Genomic DNA, 18,587 nt, shown 5'->3' with positions numbered 1-18,587 from the left:
ACTCTTATTTACTAATTAAAAGAATGAAGATACATACATCTTCCATGTGTTTCTCAGCTGCTGATAGAGAAAATGTAGAAGTGGTTCAGCAACAGTTACAGGATTTTTTTTATCCTAAAAGCAAGAAGTATCCCAGGATTATTTGAAAAGTATTATTTATTTTTATTACTATTCTTTATTATTGTTATTTCAAGAAGGTTTAAGAAGTATTTTGGAAAAGCAAAACAAAACCTGCCTGGTTTGTGTATAATACTAGTTGTCAGGAAATCACAAAATATGGACGCCTAATTTCTATTAATCTCTTCTTTGGCAAAGGCTTGCTCTGTGGCTTTGGCTAAATCACTTAGTCTCCCTGCTCCTGATCTGTAAAATGGGGATGATATTTTGTTACCTCTTACAAATGCTGAGTGGATAAATTAGTATTTTTTCAGGGTTTTATAGATATGGTATTACAGTATTACATAAGTGTTAAGATTGGTGTTTTTTATTGTCTGGTATAGGTGTAATATAGATATTTATGAGCTGATTTCTTGACCATTTAAAATGCTGCAGTCTCATAGTGAAACAAGAAACGCTGTTTTTGCAAATACTACAAAATCTGTTCGTTCCAGAGGATTTATATCAAACAGCCAATGAAGAATTTTTAAGCACACAATATGTCTAGTATTTTTAGCCAGCATTTGCCAATAATAGTTTTGTCTTCGTACTTCTTAATCCACTGCTTTTAAACTTTTACCTAATATTATCTTATATTGCATTCATTCTTACAGTTACTGCTCTTGTCACGGCTCTCAAGAGGTTAATTTGCAGGCAGGAGCCACGTGGATCTTGTATTGAACACAGTTAAAGAAATTGAGGGTACTCCTGGAAAACAAAGATTGTTTTCTGCCATGACCAAACCTTGCGCATCATTTCTCTGAAATTGTTTGTGTTTAGGAAAATACACTACAGTAGGCTAATAAACTGATGTGAAAATTTCTCAATTTACACCACTTGACAAGTGCTAAAAGAAAAGCATCTTTAATTTTAATGTGTTATTAGGACCTTTTTAGAGAGATTGTACAAGTTATTAACAAGGTCCTCTGAGACAGCAGACAGGTAATTAACAAGACCTACAGAAAGAGAGTTTAGGTAATTAACAAGATCTTAGGCACTGGACACAGGGAAACAAATAGTCCAATATTTAAAGCTGACAGGTTGTTACTAGCTTGATCAAATTCCAGATCTGGGAAATTGAATTGATAGGTGTTTGGGAGCTTTCTAAGAAACATTATATACATAATACATATATACATACACACAATACAAGTGTGTGTCTGTATATACATATATGTATACGTATGTAGAGAGGTACATTTAAAAAAACCTTTGAAAGTAGCACTTCCGAGACCTAAGTATTGTTAAACTTTGAGAAAGGAAGATAAAGCTTTTGCCTACATACTGGTTACAGTTTATCTCAAGTTCTTGCAATAAATATGTTGCATTCTAAGCACTATGGAAATGGAATAGTGGAGGAGAAAGAAACATGTATCTTACTAGGATTCACTGTAACAATTTTAAATAATGCTCATTATTATAACATTAGTTATTGGTCCATCGGAGCATAAAATACAAAAATATTATTTTTTTTCTGTGTTCTTTTACTGCTTCAGCCTTTTTTAAAAATTGCAACTCAAAAAAAAAAAAAAAGAAAAAAACAATCAACCCTTAAACTCATCTCTTTTGCATCTTTCCGCTTTGTCTGTTGTTGCCGAATGCGGTTATTTTCTTCAGCCTCTCTCCCCGGTACTGTCCTCACACGTAACCATTAGAGCTGCCTGCCTCTCCAGTGATGCCTGTTCCAGACAAATCAGTATCTGTAGTTTCATTTTTCCCAATGGATGCAATGTTTGAAATAAGCAATTTCAAACATTTCATATGTCCGTTACTAGATTTGGGGGGGTGGGGGGGGGCAGTGAGGTGCTATGAAGACGTGAGGCTCCTGATAACCATGATGCGTTTGGATCGTATTAAATTGTTAAGTCTAAAGAACAGCTGATGTCTGTTACATTTCAGCAAATATGAACATTTTGTATGTGTGATGGTCAACTAGTTAGAGAAGCTTTTGCGAAATCATGGCGGTACTCTGAATCTCTAGGTTACTGCTTGTCAGTTGAGCTGTGTTAGTAGACCAGGTGCCTGGCTCTAGTCAACTGCAGTTGTAAAGTAAAACCTGCTAGCTAAAACCACAGTGAAGATAAGTTATTAGTGCAATAACTTCAACATCACCAAAGATAAATGACTGTTAAATGGTTTCAATCTCGCCTGTTACATGTGATGTGCCAGACACATAGTTACTGGCCACAGCTCCATTGGAATGAACCCCAGAAGCTGCCTGATCAGAGCAAAGAGTTGTAATGTCTGTGTATTTCTTTACCATGTAGGTCATCCTTTTCCAGTGTACAATACAACTCACTGTTTTTAATTTTCATATGCCTTGTTCAGAAATGTTGATCTCTAACAAGTTTTTACTGTGCTTGCTAGGCTAATAAAGTCTGTTCTGACATTTTAACGTATATTTCTGTGTTAGTCAAAAAATGACATCAGGTGTACTATGCTATTTTCAGAATTTTGTTTCCTCTGTCAGTGTTAGCATGTCTTATTTTAAGAACAACGTACTTCTGCATTGCTTTTCTTGAAATGAAAGGATTTTTTTCAGTTCTCTACTGAAATTTGACTAGACTTATCTCTAATCAACTGTGATTATCTATAGTCTAGGTAGAATATTGATAGACTACGACAGTGCATTAATTATACTGTAGACTGTTAATATTTGTTAATTCGGTGTGGTAAAGCTGTCGGTAGAACATTACTTCAACGAAACAAATACATTACAGGTATATGAGAGGTAACGGGAAATGACAGAACAAGCAGAAGTCATGCAAAGATTCTTAGTCTCCTGGTCTGTCCTGCCAAGGCTGTTACTGTCCGATTTAGAAAGATCACTGCATGTGATAAGAAAACAATGAAAACTGGCCCAAAGCTACTACAAAGCAATGGTCACAGTATTTGGGATATTACTAGGGTGGTTTGGAGCAATCAATTCCTAGAGAGATAGGAATAGAAATACTTAATATTAATCTTGACTTTTGCAGACACTTCACCAGCAATCACTTATTTCTAATGAGTTGTCTGTTTTAGGAACACTGTTTGGAAAGTTCATCCTGCTGGCTGCATGACAAGATTTTTTTCAAGCTTTCATTAGGTCATGTGAAAACTTTTTTGAGTGGATGCATGAGGCATATTATCTGTCCCAAGGGGGAATGCAATGCCTGTTCTATTTTCTTTAAAAAAAAAAATTCAATAGTTATATCCAGTTTCTGTATTAATAAATGCAGAAGCTATGTAAAATTTATGAACATTTTTTTTTTTTTATGTTTCATTATCAGAACTCAGAATTAGTGCTATTTTTTTAAGCATTCAAAAATGGTTCTGGAAGTTTCAATGCCAAATTGTACTTTAGTGTTGTTGGGTTTTTTGGTTGACTTACAGATCTCTAATAGTAGGGTCTTTTAGTGGAGGTGCTGGCACAACTTTTAGTATAAAAGAACTTTAGTGGTCTCTTGAGGATAAAACTTCATTAGTTTTTTAGCCATAGCACAACTGCCTAGTAAAAAGAGAAATATTTAAATGCTTAAAAATATTAACTTTTTATGTAAAACTGTTGTTTGTTTCCAGAGACTTAAATTAACATTCAGTTGAGTGCACTGTGTAAGATCACTTTGGAGTTTAGAATGTCTCGTAAGTCCTCAATAATAAGTGAATTTGCACAGGTAATGTGTCCAGCAGTGTGCAAGTACAAGTGCCATTGTCTTAAGATACTTATATTTTTGGAAGGAGCAGGCTGGCATTCTTATCGAGCTCATGAATGCAGCCCTGTATGCCTCCAGTTTCCTTGATCTGTCTCCAGCAATATCAGACACCTCAGAATCAGCCACCAGCCTTTTGTGGATCCAAATTCATATCTGTTTTCGAAATGAAGGAGTTTATACATAAAGGCAAAATTTTGTTAAATTCTTCGAGTTGTTTTAACTGAAAACTTCTATATAGTTGCATTGTCATGTTTTTGCTGCACTAAATTTGAAATATACGTGAGCCACAAGAGAAAAGGCTGCTTACTTGAAGTACATATTGTTCAGGACCATTATCGAGCACTGTATTCTGGGACCGTAACTTCTTTATATCTCATGGAACCTTCTGCCATCTTTAAAGGGCTCCGTAGAATGCAGCAGTATACTAATGAACAGACCATTTCCAAAGTACTCTATGTAAATAATATGTAGCTTGAGAACAAATGATTTGCAAGAAAAGTGTGTCTTCCATTGAAAGTTCAGGGGTTTTGGTCCAGTTTCTTAACTTTTGGCATGAGACTTTATAGTAATGTTAAGAAAATGGAGTAATAGCACCAAAACCTGATACTCTTTTTGTGTCCTCCTGGGATTACACAAACTTTAGAAGGCCTTGGAGCATGGCTTGACAGCAGGACAGTTTATATAGTGAAGTGTCTTAAGTGATGTTCCCCAGAATCTGATTGGGAAATAAATGGTAATACGCTTACTCCATACTTGCTTATCTGCCAGACATGACAGTCATTCCTTCTCAGAGTATAAAGTGATATCTGCATTGCCAGGCACAGCAGGCTAATAATATTCTATGGAAAGCAAAGTTTCTGAATTTCATTAACTGTATCTGATTTTATTCATTTCTTTTGTTTTTCTAGTACATTGGTAATAACTTAAACTGCATCCTAATATTTCAAGGTTTTGATACATGTTGTGAGAATCCAAAGAAAAATACATAAGCAATGTAGTAAGAATCAGTCCAAAGACTGAGAAGCAGGAATAGGAATAATTTTTCAACTCTAATGGAAAATGAACACAGTAGAGCTTTGCTAATAACTTGTATATAGATGTTCATATTAAAGGAAAAAAACTGAAAGCTCACACTGAGCACATAGATATTATGGTTATTTTACAAGGTGTCAAGTTCACAAAGAAGATTTCAATACTTTGAATAGTAAAGATTAATGTAAATATTGTAGTTTTAATTTCTAATAGTATAGAGTACAATGATCATATAACTAATATGAATAGCTAAAGATAAATAAAAAGCTTTTGCTCCTTAAGAAAATATGCTTTCTATACAGCATAATTTAGGAGTCTGATTCCCATTCATTATGTTGTCAGAGTAAATGGTTCAGGCACTAAAATATTTAAATCAGTTATAGGAAAGATTTTTTAAACGTTGTTTTAATCTCCAGGCATTTAGAAGCTAAATATTTAAGCAGCCACTAGACCTAATGTTTGAATTTTTAACTACGATTAAACTTCAAAACACAAAATTACAAGCTCCAGTCATAAACTTGAGCCTGTGATACATCCTAAACTCAACTCCACTGTGTTGAAGTTTCTATACAAACTGCAAATAATCAGCACGCAATGTAAGTATTTAACTACCTCATAAAAAGTAGGTGTTATGAAAAAAAAGTAAGAGTTTCATGTAGTTCTAATGAAATGTATTTAAATAGGTAAAATAACAAGAAAGTATAAAATAATATGCTTGTTGTTATTATGAAATAGTCATCCAAAGTACTCTACAGAATCAGCATTATAGTATGTCTGTCTCCATTATTAGTTTATTCTGTTTTTATTTCTCACACTTTTCTCCCCCCAGGAACATGGAAATACGGAAGAGTTCTCATCTCAGATGAGCTAAAATTTAAATCCAAGCTAATAAAACCCAGAAATTAAAAAAAAACAACTTTACTATTAAGTAAAAATGTTCATGTAAAGAAAAGTTGCAATAAAATAATGGATATGATTTAATCCATTTGGTAAATGAATTAAATCCATTTTTACCAATCAGGTAAAAATATCTGATGTAAAGTAACTGTTAAGGAAACTAACTGAATTCCCAGATGAGTGAAATGGGGGACACGACTAATTTCTGTGCTAGATTGACGAAGTCTATTCTCCCTATAGTGCGGTAGGGGCAATGTAGAAGTTGGGTGGCTTGCTTGGTCAGAGACACCTGCATGATCCTACTGCAGCTGATTTTGCATCTGTGGTGGTGTGATTTACCTCCCTTTTACTACCTCCTAAGTTTCTTGAAAGTGGTTGGAGTGAATGAAAGTTTATTAGCTGTAAGAGACAAACCATGGAGCTTCTGTTAAAAATCATGATGGGACCTGGGACATCACCTTGAGGCACATGAGACTCCACAGTGATGGAGCGGGGGGCTTCTTGCCCTGTCTGGACAAGTGGAGGAGACAGAAAATGACTTGATTCCTTGAGATGATGAAGGACACAGGAGCAAGAAGGTAGATGAGCTCTTTTCAGTGAACAGAAAGAGTATTCAAGCCAGTTTGTGTAGGTTGGAAGGTATGTCCAGTAAGGAGGCGTTAGACTCGGATATAAACCTAGGAGTGACACACAGCGTTAATGCCGATGAGCCAGAGAAACCCAGTTTGACTTCAGTTCTCAGGGTGAATTGGCAGAAAGTCCATTTGTTAGAAGAGAATAATCTTTTTACTTGTAAACTGAGCAAATTTAGTTTGGGCGTAATTGAGATACAATAATTACAGAATCCCACAATGCCACTTTTTTTTACAATCACTGTTCACAGAAAACTGCGTTCAAAAAAAGCTAAAAGAAATTTTTTTCCCAAGCTGTGAACATAGTTTTTTCATGCTTCCATAGCAAAAGTTCCCTGCCAATTTATCAAACCCTGGGGAAAAAACAGAGGTGGGACTATAACAAGCATTATCACTATGAACTTTGATTGTAACACAGCAAAAAAAATGACATTATTTTTTATAACTGCTTAGATCAATGATTTCACAGTGCTCTTAGGAAGTCAAGAAAATGGCTGCTCGAAGGAGGCTTATGATGGTTGCACAGCGTGTGGGCTGTGGTCCTAGAGGCGTGTTTTCTGTAAGCTATTACTAGTAATCAAGTGAGATGGTAACTTTAGGGGTGTATTATTGTGATGAAATTTAAATTAAAAAATAACCGTTCTCATGAGTTTCAATACACCAAACATGCAACTCCCCCAACTGTATGCATTCATAATTTTACAGTATTTTCTTTCAAGGTATTACTTGGTCCTCAGACAGTGAATTATGTGTATGGCGGTGAGAGCCTGCATCTGCTCACGCTCACCTCGGGATGGAAGCGCTGGCAGGAAACCCTGCGGGGCTCAGCGAGGCCGTGGAGCTCCCACCTTACTTAGCAGACAATCAGATTTAAAAAATGTTATATGCAATCTCAGCACCTGTTTCTTCCTTGAGAAGCAGTATATATTCCACATATCTCTTTAAAATATGAGTAAGAGTATTCATGGGGTTTGGGGTTTTATTGGTGAATATTTTGTTTAATAGTTTTTCATTTTTTGCAAGTGTATTCAAATTGCTTCATGTGAAATCCACAGATGTGCTCTTTTGTAATTGCAGTTACAATGTCCGCAATGTTATGGAAATGACTGCAGGTTTTTTAACTAAAAAAAAAATAAAAATTAGTCTATATTGCCAAGGATTCGTATTTCTAATTTTCAAATGCAACTTTTCGTAGTCAGAACTGCTGCTTTTCTTTTAAGCTGCTGCTATGAAAAAGAGTCCCAGAACTTATTTCACAGAAACGATAAAGTCATTCAAGGCAATGAAAGATCTTGCTTTTTTAACCTTTCAGAAAGTCACTCAGTTGAGCAGTCAGGCCGTATTATTCTATATCTTGTCTAACATGAGGAAACAGTCCCTAAAGAAAGATATCCCAAATTAACGCCACACTTCGTTAAATAGAGACATTCTTGGTTTTCACCAAGCTAATTCGATCCAGTTCAGTTAACTCATTTTTTTTGTACTCGGATCACAAAAGGCAGCCATGAATGAAGCAAGTTCATCATGTGTTTGACACATCAGTGTGAAACTAAAAGGCGGGCTGTGAGGGAGGGTTCCTGCCTTTAGCTTTTTAGACAATACCCGATGAAAGAGGCCCCTCATTCAAAATTGGTCTCCAGCAAACTAGGCAGACTGCTGCGGATCACTGTTACAAACAGGTATAATGGGAATTAGCCAGAACTTGATTCATCAGACACCTCTTGATTTCTAGTTGTGACTGTTCATGTAATCCAATCTTTACCTAATATCCTCAGTCCAGCAGATGGTTCACGGGACTTCTGTATAAGCAAAAGACTGCCTGCTTTGGAAATGAAAAATAATGTACAGAATAAAAAATTTTAATGTAAAAAAAAAAAAAATTGTAGTGCAAACAAAACTTTTTTTTACAGAAGAAAATGGGGGGTTACATTTTACATAATTTACCTTTGTAAATTAAGTCCCTGCCACTTTTACACCTTGAAATATATGGCTTATAAATTCAGATAACAAAGACTGATGAACAGTCACAAAATACGTGTTCCTTACTTTAAGCTACCTTTAAAATAAAACAAAAGTGTAAACTTATTTTTGTAACTTTTTGCATTATTCTTAGTCAACAAACACCACTCTTGACAGCCAGTACATGTAATCTAACTAAATAGTAGATTCTGAGATGTGAAAGAATGATGTCTGCTGTGATGCTACCAAGTAAATAGTATGTGAGCCATACCCAAATTCCGAACACATTTTCAGAGAGTTAGTTTTCTCTCCAAACTTCCTGTAGCAAGTACATAAGAACATAGCAGCACTGATTTTTGAAGATATTTGCTAAGAATTGCATCGACCTGAGAGACCAGTGGACCATTTCTTAGGCCTGACACTTAGGCAATGGCTGCTTTTATCAATATCAACTGCACTTTTGCAGCTGAGGAAGAAAAAAATCTCAACACAACAACATCATGAAATAGCTTTGCTTTTTCCATATGTGGGATAATCACTAGGTTTATAAAATAATTTATTATTTACTCAATTTTAAGTACAAAACAAACGTTGCTGACAGAAGATGGCTTTTCAGCTCTGACTTAAGCTGGTGATGTTGCTGGAATTTCTAAAGGACCTTCCTCCTCTAGCAGCTGCCATGAAAGCTGGGAATACATGTTAGTCTGCAGGGTTTTGTTGTTTTTTAACAATCTCATCCCAGGCACCTGTTTCCAGAATATTTCATTTAAAGTATCTCTTTTTGCTTAGAAGCTCAAGGTAAGTCTAGAGATAAGAGAAGAGCTAGGGAAGCCCAATGCATAATATCCTTTCTTGCATTTCTTAATTACGTATTCAAATTTTATGACAAAAAAGCATATGAAAAATACAAAAAGTGTGAACAAAGAATATACGAAAATTTCCATTAACTTTGAATATTTTCCTACTTTTCCCAAGTTCAACAAATCAAGAAAATAAATCATACTAAATATTTTATAGCTATATACCTAATTCAGTAGTGTCTTCTAGCAGATGTTTTGGTCTGATAAGTATGCACTGCTAATATTTGGGGTTTTGGCTTTTTCCCACAGTTTTAATATGAATCCTTCTGGCGTTGAGGACCTCAGGAAAACAATGGTGAGTTATGAAGTGTTATGGAAAGCCATCAGTAAATGCCAACTAATTGGTGCTTGACACAATATAAGCTATTATTGTTTAACCTCTTATAAGGAAATGTTGTGGGTTTTTTGTTTTTCTTTTGACATATCAAAAAATCCAATTAGAAAATTGCAGGCTTAATATAAATTTGGAAATAAAGAAGAGTTTTACACTCAATATGCAGTGTACTCCTGGTATGATAATGTAGAGAAGAAGGGAAAAATTAGATCTTTGCACTGAAAGTAAAAAGAAAACTGTTGCTTTGGGGTATTTCAGATGACACCAGAGAAGTAATAGTGAGGTGAGGAACTCTGCATTAGGCAGTGATGTATTAATTGACCTAACAGGAGTTTCCTATCACTGTAGTCGGAGACTTGAGGACAGTCTTTAGATGGCAAATCAAAATGGAAGTAATGAACTGATATGTGATAGGATTAATAATACAAATAATAAATGAACAGCCTCTCAGAAAACACTAAAAATAGAAATAGTAGACATTATTAGTCAAAATACTCTTTTGACTCTAAAAGTACCTAGAATAAATTGTGTGCTAAAAAAAGACCCAAAAAATCCACATATTTCCTATGCAGTGTCTTTGTTTGAAGGAAAATGTGGTCTTACTAGGATTTGTTCTGTGAATAGACGAAATCTTTAAAAGGGGTTTGTTTTCAATCTTTAAAATATATAGAAAACAAGTTTCACAAGCAAATATGACTTTGTACTGTTTGTTTTTTGCTGGTTTATGTAAATGATTTGTAATAACATTTGATGTTATTGTAAATGCCCAAGTTTTTATAATGTAAGTAACTGGTGGGAGATGTCAGAGTATATGAAGGCTGCCTTTGATCAGATAGTAAACTGAATTCTACCAGGCGGTTACTTAATCTCTGACAAAAAGCAACATCAAAAAAATTGATTTAACTTAGCAGCTATTGTCTGTAAAGTAACCATAATTACAGTTTCTATGTGCTTGCAAATGTACTACTGCAAATAAAGTAATTTATTGCTGGTAAAAGCATCAGTTTATTTCTTTTAAGAAATAAGATGTGAATTGTTTTATTTAAAGGATTTAGAGGTGATAAAAGAAATCCTTGATGATTTTTCTTTTGGAATACCAGCTATCCTAAATGTCAGTTGTAGGATTATGAGGTGGTGCTCATTTAATACAAAATACAAATTAGGAGGAGAAAAAACTATATCTCAACCATAGTTTTAAATGAAACCATTTGAATTTCTTTTTAAATATTCAAGATTGCTTTCTAAGGTGTTTGAAGTAATTTATTATTAGGTTCTGCAATAATAGCCCTCACCAAGTTGTTATATTTCTTCCTTGTGCATCACATTTAGTAATTATGTTTGTATGTCTTCTACTCTGGTGCCAACACCTGTCTCTGAAAGCAGTGTTTAAATGGGAGCAGTAGCCAGTTGAAAGGGCAGCGTGAGCTCTTTAAGGCCTAATTAAGAACTGAAAGGAAGATGTAGTAAGTAGGACAAAAGATGTGAAAGTAGCTTAGATGATATTCCCAGAGTAGAATTCCTCATTAGAACAATAAAGAGATGATCAGAGGTTGCCAGGCCTTCATTTTATCTAACTCCATTTCCTCTGGCTGTCAGTGTGTACCCCAATAGTATTTTGTAGCTGAGACAATCGTTCTTTGCATAGCTTGTTATTTAGAATCTTTTTTTCTTAATAATTCATTATAAGATTAATGTTTTGTATTAAAATTGTAGTATCTGTTTTTGTAAAGAACCAGTTGTTCCCTGAACATTTAAGTATCACTTATTTGCTCAAACTGAACATTTAAAATCTTCTTAACTTTAACAATATTTATTTATAAGTACTAAAAACCTTAACTAGAATTTTGTGCAAGTAATGTGATAGGTTATTCCCTCCAAAGATCTATATAGAGCATGTGTATGACAAAACATCTTTAAAGCATATGTATTACGCACAATTTTTCAGTAAACTTTGTATAAAAATTAAAGACATCATTGCATCTTAATTCCTGTTCCTTTGCCAAATCAGAAAATTAGGAAAAGCCTATATTTTAGACAGGGAGGTGTTAATGATGTCTTTTCCAATGTGTATGAAAATTTAGTACCATAAAGAGAAAATTTTACTGCCTTCTTGTAGAAGAAAATGTGCTAAAAATATAATGACCGCAAAGTGAAGTTATTTTCTCTTCTATACTTGTTGGAAATCAATTACTAACCAATTTATAAATTTCATCAAGTTAGGCATTTTAATAAAGTGGGAGTTATTGATCACTTACAATATTGTAACTTGATAATATAGTTTAAAATACTGAATATGCATACATAAATGTGACATTAAATATCTCAAATGTAGCGAGAAACCCTTAAAAGCACATATTTTCAAGATCTATTATTAGAATATAATTGATGGAGAAAGGCTGATTGATCTGTCGTACTTCAGCCTATTTGCAGTGCCCCATCACTTTCAATTAGGTTTATTTGAAAACTTCGGCCACCTGCATATTTTAATGATTTGACATATGCCAATGTGTAAATATGGAGCTGTAGGGAAAGAAAAGGAATGAAAAGCAATGGAGCATGGAAGAGGAATGATTATGACTTTATTATGTGGTGTGCTTCCTAGCTGTGCAAGCTTTATCATTTTTAATGACAAGTTTCTACTGTAAACAAAAGCTGTCTTGTGCTCTTCTTCTGCCCTGTTGAGAGGTTAGATTATTTTACTTAGATAGAGGTTCCATATCTTTTAAATGTCTCGATTTCTGAATCAGATAAAAGTTACTGCTTTGCATGTCTAACAGTGCTAATACTTTTATAAACCAACTCTCACAATCTTTTTCTCAGTTACACATTTCAAAATATTTCATAATCTGTTTAGTTAAGGTCACAGCTAATTCTTCTTGACACAGGATAAAATGTTCAAGTTTATAGTGTTTTGGATTGCATGTTGCCCTTTGTTAAGGGGACTAATTTGTTCATCTCTGTTAATACCTGCACTTACTGAGTCATCAGAAATCATTATAGAAACAATTCTGTTTTCCTTACTGCTTAATTCTGGGCCCCCCCTGCTTTCAAGCAAGCAAGCAAGGAAGCAAGATCTTTTAGTAGTACGCATTTCTGTCTTAAGTGCTCTGGTGCAAATAAGATGCAGCTTTTTAACTTCACCTGCGATTAAAATTGAAAGTTTTATTATATGATTCAGAGGCCAAGGCCTGGAGAACCACTGATGAATAAAAATAGAATATGGAAGACAGATGAGGGCCGATGTCATTTAGAGCTAAGTAAATGTTTTGCTATGATACGCTCAAAAGGCGAGAACTCAGGAAAGTTACAGTAGGACTTGAATTCTCAGGGCTCTTTCTCTTGTTCTTCTATAATTAAGGTTATCACATAGTTGGTTTCCCAAAATGGTCCTGCTAACTGTTCTTGTGGTTGCTGCTTACATGGTCATTAACTGTGTATACACCTCTCTGAGAATAATATTTTTTTCTGAGATGACAGTGTGGGAAACTTGTTTTAAACTGAGCAACCTATCTCCAGTTGTCTGCTCCAGTGGGGGTATTGGAGGGAAAAGCTCTAGAGCAAATGGAAGTATGTTGTCTAAGAGACGTTGCTTCTGTCAAGAGGTGTACATGAGAAACATGAAAAGCGATAACCCATCAACTTGTTCAGAACACTGAACTACTTAATAAAATCTGGTGTTTTTTTTAAACTTATCTGTAGGATGGAAATCCTTTCGACGCCACTGCAGGATACCGTAACCTTACTTATGAAGAGGTTTTGCAGGAGCTGGTGAAACATAAAGAGCAACTGAAGAAGAAGGACACTCATATTCGTGAACTTGAGGATTACATTGATAATCTTCTTGTACGAGTGATGGAAGAAACGCCTAGTATTCTCAGAGTGCCATATGAACCTTCCCGAAAAGCTGGCAAATTTTCCAAAAGTTAAGATAGTGATACTTGATGGTACTTTCTGCAGAATACGTTAGTGGAGGAAATCACACTAACATTTTGACTTCTCTTCATTCCTTTTCTTCTAAGAAATTCCAGGAATCAGGGGAGGATGGGACTATGATGTGGGTTTTTTTCATTTGTTTTTTACTCCAAACACTAGCAGGGACTGCCAAGAGTAGTATTCTGTTAGATTACCTAAATAACTTTTTTTTTTCTTTTTGAAAACACCTTTAGGTACAGAATACTTACAGTAGAGTTAATAATACACATTGAATATGTCCATGCAGTTTATATAATAGCTTAGTGTTCACCATGTGGCAGTTTCAGCTGGGAAGCCTGTGCTGTTATGAATGTTTTCTTGAATAATTATCGGTATTATGCAAATATATCAATTCTGATATTACAGCATGCCATCAAGACCGCTGTTTTCAAGCCAGTGTAGTACGCTTTACTAAACCTAAGTGTGGTTTGTTGCAACAGAATGTAGTTTGTTCTACACGTATTAGAGGAAAACAGTGATGCACAATCTTTGCAGAGTAAATGCTGTATTCTATACAATGTGCTTTTTGTATAACAGTGGAAAAAATACCATGCCATTTCAGTAATGGCACGTGCTGGAATCAGTTATTTTACACTTAAATGCTGAATTTTGTGTATAATGATTGAACTTTGGTAGTGAGCTCATGACATAAGGTTGTTTTGAGGATCTTTTTGTATGAAGTTATTGCATGCCTTTTTATATGTTAAAGTACTTTGAACAGTGTTAATAGAGTCGGAGGGAGGACTGGAGAAAAGTGTGGAATAAAGATATGAATACTTTGTTCAGTCAAAGTCTCCTACAGTGAAAATGTAGGAGAAATGAAGAGACTGACTTAAATAGACATGATAATTCAAAAAATATAGAACTGACTCAATTTAAGGTTGAGTTTTACATGATATATATGTCTTAGGTTTTTTAAATCTTATGACAACAAAGTATATGCCTTTAGAAATAGGCTATGTTGCTTAAACACCTATAGAGTACTTAGAAAGGCTTTTCATTAAAACAAAATCTGTATTCCTTGTAAGTACTTCTAAAAGTCAGTTGTCATTGAGGCAAATGAGAGAAGAATGTAGTAAATGTCTTCCTGATCATTTAATAATTGTTTGTAAAATGACATATGAAAAAGGTATCTGTTATTCAATAAATTGGCAAAATATAGTGATGAATGTATAATGGGAAAATACTGTAGGAGAAGAATCCTCACAATATTAACATAAATAGATTTTTATTTTAATTTCCTTCATAAGAGTCTCAGTTGGATTGTCTGTTGCTGTGAAACAGTAAGATGATATTAAAAAAAAGTACAGAGACTATTTTAAATTTGGATTTAAGAAAACTGATTGTCTTTTCCTCCTCCTCTTCTTTTTCTACACCTGATCTGTTTTTTTTCTTACAGCACCATGTCATGGCTGTTGCTGATGAGGAAAAAAAGCTTGAAACTAAATTCCAATTTTTTGTTGTTGTTGTAAAAGATCTAACTATGTTTTCATTTTTAAAACTGCAAAAATTAGTTATATCTTGAATAATTATGATCTGGAAAAGTTGAAAAAGTTCTATCTGAATGCTTTTGATGATGTTAGCATTGTATAACAGCACAGAATTATTCTTGTTAGAAAAAAAAACTTTTGTACAATTTTTATCGGATTTCATTTACTTTTTTTTTTTCTTTTTCTTCTTTTCTTCTTTCTTCCTTCTTTTTATTTTCTTCCTCATTTTTTTAGCAACTACCTCCCATCCCCCTAGCACTATGTCCCTAAAATGTATGCAGTTGGAGTGTTCCCAACCCACCGTTGGGATCCATTAGCGTAGATCATTGTGCCTGGACGGAGCCTGAGTGATTCAAGCCCTACCTACTTGTAGTGCTCTGCATTTAGACGTTTGTAGCACAGAAGTGGCTCCACTTCATCAGGTAGTCTCTCTTTTGACAGCCTAAGGATTTATCAAGTTCGGTACCTCATAAACCACGTGAATGTTCTTTTGACCCACGTAAGATCTAAATGACTGTAAATTTGTTGTAATATATTCGAAGTGCCAAAGGTTATGTACTAAAGGTATGGTACGTTTACTGTTGGAAGTTAGGTTTTGCACTCAATTAGATTTTAATTTCCTAATTACACCAAGATGTATGTCAGTTACTCAGTATTTCCATAAAAGTTCTTAAACATTTTCAAATGTTTGGCTGAAGCAAGTGGTTTTCTCATATTGTTAATGGGGAAGTCTTGTGCAATTGTTTTGAATTCCACAGTCATTTTCAAATAAGTGGTATGAGACCATCTGTAGTATCTACAATGATTAAATCATACACACCAATGGCATTTAACAAGTAAACTAACCAGAGAATATGCTCCAATGACTTTTCACTTGCAAGCCAACTTATAATTATTAAAATGAAACTCTACTATATTTAGCACCTCTGAAATCACTTCTTTTAGAATGTAAATGTAGAATATCAAACTGCATAATTGACTAAAAGCAGATCATTTGACATATTTGCATACCAAGAATGATAAGCAGATTAAAGGTAGTGAAAAGATCAATTTTTGTGCATTAGTGAAGAAATTTAGTGAAGCTTTGAATGTGCTATCTAGTCTTTATCTGATCTGTAAGTGAATAAAAGCACCTTTTGTTTCTAAGAGTTTGTCAAGAATGAAGGGAGAACGACAAATGCAATTTAGGAAAAGGTAAAGTTACTGAGAGGCAGAATGGGACATTTACAACTATGAAAATATTTTTATAGAGTTCTTATAACTAAAGATATAGGATGCTTTTGGAGCAACTCTAGAAAGATTACATGCACGTCATGTTCTGCTTAGAAAGAAAATTTTAACATTTTTCTATATTTTGAGATTATTTTTGAAAAGCATCGTCACCCCACATGTATTTTTTGAACGATGCAGCTTTTGAATGAAAACATTTCATACAGAGTAATTTATATGTTGAAAACAAAGAAAGTTCTGTTTCTCCCATAGGATCAAATTGTAAACTTTATTGCAGATCATTTTTAAACCATAATAACTTGCCACTTATGGTCAGTCTTTCTTGCCTTTTAAAATGTAGGGATGAGAATTTTGGACATCTCCACATTATTTTGATTTTTTTCTCTCAAAAATTAGCATAAGAGTTCATCCATGCACACACTATACTTTGAAATTATCCTTTGAAACAGCTCTGCTCATAGCCATGTACTTTACTTACTTTAAAGAACAAATATCAAGGCCATACTTTAATGTTGTAACAAATTTAAACTTTCTGCCATTCAAGAAGGATGTTTAATATTTATATATGTTACCTCTTGCTGCTGTATTTTGCGTTTAGCTTGGTTTTCCACCTATTAATGAATGTAGCATTCTCCCTAGATTACACATAACTACATTTATTGCTGTTGGCTCTGTATCAAGAACTATTTGTAATGTTCCAGCTGTGAAAATGTTGCCTTGCATTTAGAAAGGTTTCATGATTTGGGGACCTAATGAAACTCATGCTCATTAGGTACTAGTCTGCATTTCTTTCTGTATAGGATGCCTTTTCTTAGATGCATCTTAAAACAAACAGAACTGCTGTCTTAATATGTTTACTGCTGCACTGGAGGTTTATTTACACTTCCAGCTTTAAAGAAAACTTATTGTCCTACATCCAGTATGTAAAGTAAGCTCATGCTTTTTTTGCTCTTTATGTATCCATTACTGTTGTAGATATGATAGAGGTGTTAGCTGTGGGCTTTTAAAATGGTGATATTTAAAGCATGTTGACTAACTTCCTCTCTTTGAAGTACATGGTGAAGGTTTATAGCGCTGCTGTGTTGATGATGCTAGATTTAAGGGTCTGTCAGCACTTTCGGTATGAAACCCTATTTTCAGGGATATATAACTTCTAAATGTAGATACAGTCACTGGAAGTATTTAATATGCAATAGGTAGCACTTTAATCTGTTTATGAAGGGTTTTGAGATGTGTTTCTGTTGAAAAAGTCATGGTCTCCTAAAGCATGGTGGGCATTTGCTCTATCTTTCATAGTTTGTACACTGAAGAAGCCACTGTATGTTACAAACGGTAGAGCCATTCCTATTCATCTTAGAAGCTTCCAGATGTCTTGTATTACAATGTACTATAAAAAGCTGAAGATCCAGGTTATATAGGAAGTCTGTAAAAGATACGAATGCTACTTATAACTTAAGGGTTGATTTTGTCTCGTGCAACCAATGGTAGTTTGTCTACATTTAATAATGGTACAGAATCACAACTATATGCACATGTGAGAACTATAAACTTAGAATGCATGAAAAACTTTATTTTTCTGTTTCATTATTGCAACTTCAACTACTTTAATTTGATTAAAATGTTATCTTAATATTTTAATTTCTGTTCATTAAATAAATATTGCATGTCTAACACTAATAAAGCACCACAATGCACTACCGCAGTATTTCTTTAATTGTGATATTAATCTGTGTTATGCAAAGCATGTAACCTCTAAGTTCCGCTTAAGTATGTGTTTGTAAGAACCATGCTGTTAAGACTCTCAGACCACAGAGAGGTGTATTTCCTTAAGGACAGCTCTAAATGAATGTCCTGGCTGTTTGCAGGGTAGCCATTCAGGGAGATCTCTTCAGTAGTGTCCAAAACTTATAATTAGTGAAAAAAATGGCATGTTCTTAAATGTGTTAATATGTATGTCTTTTTTTATATGACGGCTGCAGTCTCTTTAAACGCCCCATTCCTCTGATTCTGTGGTTGTGTAAATACTGCTAGGAGATCTTTGGCACTGCAGGCCAGAACTGCTTTTAGCATGAGGACGAACACTGTGCAAATTTTGATATGGAAAACATGATGCATATTCCTCTTCATGCTTGACAGAATAAAACCCCGCGAGAATGACAGAAAACCAGAGCATTCTCCCCCACCTCCCTGCCCCATAGGTATTTTTTCAATGCTCCCACAAGTTTTTCAACACACTTTTCTCGGAAAAAAAAATGCTTTTGCCTGTTGTCTTTTCCTCTTCCTTGAGGCAGCAAGACAGCAAAGTCTGTCCCTGGACAATAGTAGGTTTT

General features: G+C 34.4%; 1 protein-coding gene across 1 annotated transcript in view; it reads left to right on the top strand.

Annotated features, from left to right (window-relative positions):
* RAB11FIP2 (RAB11 family interacting protein 2) overlaps positions 1–18,103 on the top strand; it is a 35,458-nt gene extending 17,355 nt beyond the window's left edge. Inside the window, exons 4-5 of the mRNA XM_072870527.1 lie at positions 9,481–9,526; positions 13,265–18,103. Of these exons, the coding sequence (XP_072726628.1) occupies positions 9,481–9,526; positions 13,265–13,492 (274 nt within the window). The 3' untranslated portion in view covers positions 13,493–18,103. The remainder of the gene's footprint in view (positions 1–9,480; positions 9,527–13,264) is intronic.
* Positions 18,104–18,587: the final 484 nt, after the last annotated feature.

This window comes from Ciconia boyciana, chromosome 8, assembly GCF_034638445.1.
Source record: "Ciconia boyciana chromosome 8, ASM3463844v1, whole genome shotgun sequence".
Taxonomy (NCBI): Eukaryota; Metazoa; Chordata; class Aves; order Ciconiiformes; family Ciconiidae; genus Ciconia; species Ciconia boyciana.
The sequence above is the reverse complement of the archived record's forward strand: the minus strand, read 5'-3'. Positions and strand labels throughout refer to the sequence as shown.